The sequence below is a fragment of the Hipposideros armiger genome, unplaced genomic scaffold (genome assembly GCF_001890085.2).
Source record: "Hipposideros armiger isolate ML-2016 unplaced genomic scaffold, ASM189008v1 scaffold_456, whole genome shotgun sequence".
Lineage (NCBI taxonomy): Eukaryota > Metazoa > Chordata > Mammalia > Chiroptera > Hipposideridae > Hipposideros > Hipposideros armiger.
The window spans coordinates 488,065-497,181 of NW_017731806.1; the positions used below are offsets into that span (position 1 = coordinate 488,065).

The window sequence follows — 9,117 nt, forward strand, 5'->3', positions numbered from 1 at the left end:
TCTTAACCATCGCGCCACTCGGCCGGCCCTGTCATGACTTTCCTGATGACCCAATATATTAGCACCTATGTGTGCCACAGAGTGGGGATTTAATAATTAACAAAACATGGATCTTTTATATTCTAGTGAACCTTTGCAGCTTATATTAAGGAAGCTCAGGAAGCTGATACTCAGAACAGGATGAAGAAAATGGCTGATCTCTTACGACCTAAAACGATCAATACAAAAATTTTTTTATGAACTTGAAGTGACTATTCTCCAATTAGGTTGATAATGGTCCCCTTCAATTCTATAAAATTGTCATTATAGAAAAGAATTATAGCAATTTTGGAGCAGGATGCTTTCTAGATACTTCATCCTGAATAACATTACAATTTAGGTTTTTTCCCCTAAAAAACTAGTTATTCCTTATTATTTTAAAATATAAGGTATCTGCATTTTCAATCTTGGGAACTACTTATTTAGGTCTTTTTACTCCAAAGGTAAATCCATGTATAAAAATTAAATGCCCTTATTTTCTTTCATTTCTTTTTAAAAGCACCTTTTCGTTTATTGCCTACTACTGATAGCTGTTTGCTTTGATACAGCTGCCTGACTGAAGACTGTACTAATACTTATTAGAGATGAAAATGAAGAGATGTTGCATTTTTATGTTCTGGACACATGTAAAACTGTCATTTCCAAAAAACATGTGACTTTTATTTTTTGGTTTTTTGTTTTGGCTACTTACCTTTGTCATCATTGAAAACACTAAACTTGAGGCTATCAACTCCTGTCTTTTCTGATACTCGTGAGGTATCAAGCTCTTCTCTAATTGGCTTGGTTATAACTTCATGACAAGCAACTTGCTGTCTCGTCCGGGGAAAATGAGATCTAGTCCTTGAAATTGTCTGAGTGAACAAAAGTTTAATTATTTTTACTAGTCTCTGACAGATGGCTTCCCGTAGTTCTTGTTAAGAGTTCTCTCGAGATTAGGCTGATATATGTACACACAGTGCCAACTATTTAAAAAAAAAATACAGTCAGTTTTCTACTCTCCCCCCCCCCTTTTTTTTTGGCAGGTAGTGAAAGCATGGGATGCTCATGTGACAGCAGTTTGCTCTCAGGATGCCAGTGAACTTGTAAGGAAGCTTGGGGCAGATGATATAATTGATTACAAATCTGGAAATTTGGAAGAGCAGTTGAAATCTTTAAAACCGTATGTATTGAAACAGTATTCACATTGGGAAGGTGGGAACAGGAACAGTTGATAATGCAAGCCTGAGGTGGTTTGGTGGCCTTACAGTCAGATTGGAATCTTAGAGAAGAATCTGTGAAAACACTCCAGGTTCTTAGAAGTCATTTAGGTTGGTTTCTGTTTTAATTCCAGGAGTTAATATAGCACAGTAACATAATGTGATATATACTGAGGAAGATAGTTTGCTTCCATGGTCTTTTGCTAATTTTTAAGTTAACTTTTATTGCTAGTCTATAAGAGGTCTGAAGGCAAATTTGGAAGTGTGTTCCCTTCAGTGGCATCTGTCACCACAGGAAGAACATAGAGCAGCGCTTGAAGATATATGATTAGCACTAAACATGCTTTTAGTGTTTGGGCTTCAGAGAAACAAAAGCAACATAAATATCAGCGATGGGAGCACCGGGAGTGTTTTTTGGTGCATCTGAACGCCAGGCTGTGGTTTGGCCTAAACAGGAGCAGATTCAGGAGGTCTGCCAGACCCTGCTGATCTTGACTGGCCCGGGGCAGAAAGAGAGGGGGAGCTTATTTAATCTGGTCTTCATCTGGCCAAGACAAAGCTGAAGCCAAGAGGATACCTTCTTGCCTGTGTGTCAGTCCCAAGGGCTCTCTGGGCCTCCGAGATCTGCCTTCTAGATAGTGGTAGTTTCGGTTGACCTCATACTTTTCTGCTGCTTCTAGGAATAACAGCATGAGACTGAGGCCAAGGCCAACCCATTCCCCTTTATCTGCCGTAAGTTTTATTCACGTCTGGGATTTGTCATCAGAGAACAGAGAATGTGACAGGTACAAGACTGGAGCACACTCAAGTCTAGCCTCCCACGCCTGTGTTACAGTTTGCCCCCCACATCTTTAGCTAGTGGTCTTGCTCCCTTCGCTTGCCCTTTTCCAGTGGGGGAACCTCATTGGGTTACAAATGTAGGCCATTACTTTATTCTAACAGCTTTAGTGAAAATTGGTCTTTGTAACTTTTGCCTGGAGTTTGGCCTCTGAATCCACCTAGAATAAATTTGTTCCTCCTTCCAAATTGCAGCTTTTTAGATTTGAATCTTAGATTTTTATAGCAGGAAAGGACTTTGAAATCTTCTGTCCAACTCTGTCATGTTATAGTTGAGAAAGTCAGGGACAGAGGATATATGAGTTTTTGCACGCTCAAGGTCATGCCGTTGATCATTGGTGGGAGAGCTGGGTCTGCAACCCGGTCTCCAGACTTCTTTTTCAGGCAGTGCCTGTTCTATAACACCAGGCTGCCCTCAAATTCTATTTAAAATAAGTATCATTATTTTTGTTTATTTAAAACTTAGGAAAAAACTTAAAAGCAGAAACTTTAGACACTTGAACTCATAAAAAGAATTTTCTATTCTTTTCCAATGGGAAGAATAGCCTCCTAGTAAGGTCATTCTCCTGCACGCATACCCTTCAGTTTGTACTTGCCCATCTTTTTTTTTTTTTTAAAGATTTAATTGGGGAATTGGGGAAGGGGAACATTGTGTTTTTTCCAGGACCCATCAGCTCCAAGTCAAGTTGTTGTCCTTCAATCTTAGTTGTGGAGGGCACAACCTCAGCTCCAAGTCCAGTCACCGCTTTCAATCTATTGGGTTGTTAGAAAAGATGTGACGTATTTTTTCTGTTTTTCGTTGCAAAAATGCGTCATGACTTTTCCGACAACCCAATAGTTGCAGGGGTGAGGGGAGGAGAGGGGTGTGTGGGGGGGCGCAGCCCACCATCCCATGTGGGAGTTGAACCAGCAACTTTGTTGTTAAGAACATGTGCTTTCATCAGCTGAGCCATCTGGCTGCCTATTGGCAGCTCAGCAGCAGCTCAGCTCAGGCGCAGCTCACCGGCCCATGTGGGAATCGAACCGGCGACCCTGTTGCACAGAGCTCGCGCTCTGACCAACTGTGTCACCCGGCCGGCCCATCTTTTAGTCCCAGGAAAGACTCACTATCCTCAGAGTTGGCCAGCGCTGGTTTTAGAAGCTTTGATGTTTTTTTACTTCAGATGAATTTAGAAGGGAAAAAGGATTTACCAAAAAGGACTTCATCTATTAATTTACTTAGTTTATAAGGATGCATTCTCTAAATCTTTGTTTTCAAGTATCTAAAAGCTTTATTGGGTTTGATCTATCCCCTTTAAGTAGAATGTTGTGATTTATAGCCATTTTTAATTAGATTTAAATGGTTAAATATCTGTCAGTTCCTGTGGATTCCATTATAACTGGATTTTCTGGGCATGTTAGAGGAGAATTGAAGACCTAGAGCATGCTGTTGATTTGTCTTTATACATTGTCCTGAGGCTGTGCATAAAATAAAAAAACCAGAAAGTTCCAGAAGGTGAAAAGGATGCTCTACAAGCAGTTCTGACTGTGGAAGGAATAAAAGCAAATCATTCTTGTGGATGAAAACCGTCTATACTTGTCTTTCAACTATTCTTGGGCACTATACTTTGACTTATATTGGATGGAGAGCTTTGCAGTTTTCTGTAGAGCTTGAGTCAGGGTTCCTCAACCTTGGCAAGCTTAGTTTCTCAACTACTGACATTTTGGGCTGGATAATTTTTTTGTTGTGAGGGGCTGTTCTGTGCATCGTAGGATGTTTATCATCATCCCTGGACTATAGATGCTAGTAGCCACCTTCCACAGTTGTGACAACTAAAAATGTCTCTAGACATTGCCTGATATGTCCCGTGGGGGCTAAAATCACCCTTAGTTAAAAACCACTTGTTTAAGTCATTCTTTTTTTATTATTAAATTTATTGGGGTGACATTGCTTAGTAAAATTATGTAGGTTTCAAGTGTACATTTCTATAATACATCATCTATATATTGCATTGCGTGTTCACCCCCCAGAATCATTCTTAATGTATTAGAAAATAATATGATTTTATGGCCAAAAAAACCAGTCACATTTGGCTTACCTTGGAGAAAAGCCAAAGTCCTGGTAGTGGGTATGCCCTTCTCTCCTTTGCAAAGCAACCACCCCTCTGCTGGATGGCACAGAGCAGCTTAGTTGTGAGCTGTCACTGAAATGTGACGGGGTGAAGGGGGATTGGAGCCCTGGGGAAAGACTCGCAGGATGTTTTGATTTGATTCTCTTCTTCCTCTCCAGGTTTGATTTTATCCTTGATAATGTTGGTGGATCCACTGAGACGTGGGCTCTAAATTTACTCAAGAAATGGTCAGGAGCCACGTATGTGACATTGGTGACCCCTTTCCTCCTGAACATGGACCGACTGGGCATAGCGGACGGCATGCTGCAGACAGGCGTCACCGTGGGCTCTAAGACATTAAAGGTAGGAATGAGAGCAATCAGGCGCCTCATGCTTCTGGAAGTTGATTTCCACCCGGCCAGTTTCTTTTATCTGTGAGGCAGCGTAACACGGGTTCTGGAGTCATACCCTAACAGGGTTCAGATTCTGGCCTCCGCTTAGTAGCTGTGTGACCCCATGCAAGTCACTTAATGCCTCTAAGCCCCAATGTCATCACCTGTAAAATGAAGCTAATAGGATATCTGCCTTACTGTGTGTCGTAAGGATTAAATGAAATAATCCATGTGAAGGAATTGGCACAATGCTTAGTACATGCAAAGCTTTTCTTAAATGTTAGCCTTTGTCGTTAGCATCTGATTCACCTTCTGCTTTTTTCCTGCCTATACCTGATGGCCCTGTCTCTGTTCTCACCAGTCCTAACACATACAATCTCCTGTACGGGAAGGTGGAAACTTGATTTAAAGACAGTGTACAGCTGCCTGTTTTTCTGGTAGTAGGATTGGGATACGCCAGCGATGCCCAGACTGAGGCTTTCAGACCCTGAAAATCTGAAGGAAATTGTATTCTTACTTCAGTAAGGCTGCAAAGACTAAATAGAACCATCGTGCCTTTTCCTGAACTCTATCAACTTGTCCTAACAATGCATATCCCATGGGAATCAGAAACGAGCTATTGATGGCATTCTGAGAGTTTCTGAGACCTGATAATTCAGCCCACCTGTTAATGAGGCCACTGTTCCCAGAGCTGTAGGGAGCTCTATCACCCCACTGAACACATACACTGTGTGGTGGGCCTTGGAGACTAGCGTAGATCAGCCTAGTTACAGGACTGATAGCAGAGCCGAGAGTCTGCTCTCTGCTTAACATGATAGCCTGTTGTCATCATGGTGTGACAGGGCCTATGCAATTTTGTGTTATACACTGTTGGGAATTATAAACCATTGGTTTAAAATCTGAATTAGCGTTGAAATGGAATAAGTGATACCAAAAAAAAAAATGAAGATAAATTCTATTTTTTTAATTAGACAAAAAACTTCAGACTCAGGAAAAAAGCAGTGGGAGGTTCCTCTATGGTAAAAGGGTTGTGAGTCACTATGTCCATCCAGCCCACGCTGACCCATATTTGTGAGATGACTGGCTTGATGATTATCTGTAGCTTCTTCCTTATTCTAGAAAGTGGGACCTTTTCGGGAGTGAAATTTAGGACTTCGGTCTCTCAAATTCCATGTACTCACTGAATACTTAGAAGTAGTAAAGAAGAGCCATGATAGCGGAGCCCACGACCCGACTCTTAGGAACCATGTGTGGGTAACAGAGATGAACAAGCCAGCACTGTACTCCAGGGTCTTTATTTCCATTTGATTGAGGCAGCAGCCAGAAACAGTGTCCACGGGGTGCTTTGTGGTAGAGAAAGGGATCTTAACTGTCCCTTATCTCTGCTTTCCCTTTTCACAAAATCCAGGCTTTCCAAGTACTTTAAAAATACAAGTTTAAGTTTTCTATAAGATTTTACACTTTGTCCTCCAGTGAGAGCTCTCACAAGTTAACCTTCAGCGTTCTTCTCAGAGAGTAAAACAGGCATAGCTCTCTTCAGTTTCCCTGTCCCCCTCCTTGAAAGATGATAGTGGTATTCTCCTGTGAAAACCTTTTAAGTAGTTTCTGATGTCTTTCTGAGAATGTGCACAGTTAAAGCTTCATTGTAATGCCCCGGGCTCTCCTGCCTGCTTCGGTTTACCCTCTCCTGTAATGGCCTGGAAAAAAAAAATACACAGACCCCTTAGAGCAGAATATAAAAATTCTGCTGTTGCAGACCAAGTTTCAGTTTACAGGGCAACTTGCTGTAAAGAATTACAGACGTGGCAGTGGTGACTATTGCTGTTCCTTCTCTAAAACCCTAAACATTACCAGCATGTGTTAATTGTAGTCTCTAAGGCCAGATCTTAGTGGGAAAGGACACGAACAGGTCTTCTGTGATTATAGTTAGCTGGGCTGCCTGTAAGCTTGGGTTAATGTCAGGACTTCTGGTATCTAGCTACACAAGACTTCAAATGGTGTTTTTCTTTTTCTTTTTTGAGTGTGTTACCTAGACGAATGTTTCCCAACCTCTTTCATGCTCTGACACACATAGAAAATGATAGTATTTGAAGAGCATATTGAGGCTGCTCTGGGCCAAGAGCAAACTACCTGGAGACTCTGCCAGCCCAGGTTCTGCCTGGCTACCCCAAGGGCTGATGGGAGTCCAGGTCGCAGCACACCTGTTCTAGGGTAAGCTTGGCCCTGTTGGCATTCGTGATCCTGGGATAATTATTAACGGTGCCTTCTTTAACTTTCATAATTGTCTCAGGTTAGACAATAAACTGTAGGGTCACTCAGCCAAACTAGTAAGCCACTCCTGGCACACCCATTGCAATGCTCTGCATAGACGATAGCTTGGTTTTGACTTTCTTTTTACAATCTTAAACTCTGATTTGATATTGTCCCAGTCTTTGCTCAATAAGCTTAACTTTTTAGCACTAGATAAATATTTATTGAAAACTTTCTGTGTACCAGGCACTGTACACACATTTTTATTTAATCCTTCCAACAACCCTGTGTGCTGGTGATGGTATCACCACCTGCTGGCCAGGAAACAGGCTGAAACAAGCCGCCTGGCCTAAGTAACACAACTGTGAAGCGCCCGAGCTCGCGTAGCAGGGGCGTCCATTGCACTTGCCAGCTTCATGCCACGGTAGTAACTTACATCATGCTGAGGGACTGATGGGGAGCTCAGGGAGAAGAGAGTGCTCTCCCAGTAGTTGTGGGCAGGGGCGGGGAGGGAGGCAGCGTGGTACTGGCTGACCCCATACCGCCTCTGAATAGCTCGCATCTGATGGAGCGTACTTGGGCAGGTCACTGAGGTCCATGGAGAACTTTAGCTCACTTATTTTGTTGATAATGGCCTACCCTACCTCTCACATAAAGAATAACAATTAAAAGTGGGGATGGCAGGAGAGTGGTCATGAACCCTCTTAGTGTAAGGTTTTTGCTTATCTTCACCCGGAAATGTTTTGTCCCATAATGGATTAGATGGCTTGGGACCTGCTGTAACTATAGGGGATGACCAAGCCATGATGCATAAGAAACTTTACATTTTGTTTTACTTTTAAAGCTGTCTTATTATTCTCAGAGCCAGTAAAAAAAATCCATGATTGGATTTCTTATCGAAGATCATATTTTGGTGCCTTACTGCCCCCAAAGAAATCTTGAATTAGGTAAAAAACTCTTTTTACCTATTTTTTTTTTTTGCCTCTAGGCTTTATTCAGACCTTAATAGGGAAAGCCTGTACAGCACTGAGTGTGTAAGACTACTCAGACTATCATTTTAAGGAGAGGTTCCTGTGCTTACTTGCGTGTCAGTCACAGCTTAGTGAAGAAGCCTGAGTTCACATGGATGTTTCTTTGTTCATTCAGTGATTTATTAAACATTTATGGAGCCGCCACTATCTGTCAGTCACTGTGCTAAGGTGCTGGGCATACAACTCATTGTGTCAGCGTGAAATGGGTAGTCAGTTTGTCTTAGTCATCCAGAAAATACTTTTCCCTTAATTTGCATTGAATGAGATTTTTTTCTGTCCTATATTTGACATATCTTTTTTTCTTCTTCTTCTTTTTTTTTTTCCAGCATTTCTGGCAAGGAGTCCATTATCGCTGGGCCTTCTTCATGGCCAATGGTTCATACCTAGATGACATTGCAAACCTGGTGGATGCAGGAAAGGTATGTGCAGCCCACTGTATTGCTAACGCGTTCCTTGTAATGTGGGTGACCTGCCTGCCAAGCCTAGTCAGTGGGAACTCTCCAGAGGTAGGCTCGGCCAACATTCATGGCGCCTTACACGGCCAAGTTTAAGTGCTGAGTTTTTGGTTCTATCTCCATGGGCATCATAGGCATAGATTGCTGTATCTAAAAAAGAGCTCGCACCGTCTAGTCCAATCCCGCTGGTTTATAGATGAAGGCTCCGACCCAGAGAGGTTATATGGTTTTCCCAAGGACACTAGTGGTTAAGAGAGCTGGGATCTATAGCTGGGCTTTAATATTTTGGTGATGGTCCTGAAAAAAAGGCCCCATGAAGGCAATCTGCACAAAGTGGGAGCACACGTGTGAGTTTACAATAGACCTGCTTCCGGAGCTCCTTCTGGCTGATGGCGAGGCTGCTGTGGAGGGAAGTGGGTTTCCAGATGAGTGAGGAGAACAAATGCTGTGAAACCTAAACCCCAACAGAACTGGGCTAGAATCAGGTCCCCGGATGTCCTGTTCCCAGCCTGGTGTAATGTTATGCCTGAGGGGTCAGTGAGCTGGATGTGGGTGAGGATGGATGGAGATTTTGTGGGGACAGCTGCTTGTTTTTTTCTAATTACTTGTGTCCGTCCTGCAGTGGGCTTTGTGGGGAAGGACTGCTGCTTTTAGTCTGGCCGTTCCTTTTTGGATGTTAGATGCCTTTCAGGGAGGCTGGGGATTGAAAGGCTCCTCAGCCACTGCCCGCTTATTTGGGTTCTTACATGGTCTTAATGGCCCTGACCTTCCACCCCTGCAGGAATAACCCAGAAGGCAAACTCATATTCTGCTGCTGATACTTAGGA

At 42.7% G+C, this 9,117-nt stretch overlaps 1 protein-coding gene across 1 annotated transcript in view; it reads left to right on the forward strand.

The window, feature by feature from the left end:
• RTN4IP1 (reticulon 4 interacting protein 1) overlaps positions 1–8,401 on the forward strand; it is a 45,665-nt gene extending 37,264 nt beyond the window's left edge. The window contains exons 6-8 of the mRNA XM_019665878.1: positions 1,062–1,198; positions 4,342–4,525; positions 8,162–8,401. Of these exons, the coding sequence (XP_019521423.1) occupies positions 1,062–1,198; positions 4,342–4,525; positions 8,162–8,386 (546 nt within the window). The 3' untranslated portion in view covers positions 8,387–8,401. The remainder of the gene's footprint in view (positions 1–1,061; positions 1,199–4,341; positions 4,526–8,161) is intronic.
• Positions 8,402–9,117: the final 716 nt, after the last annotated feature.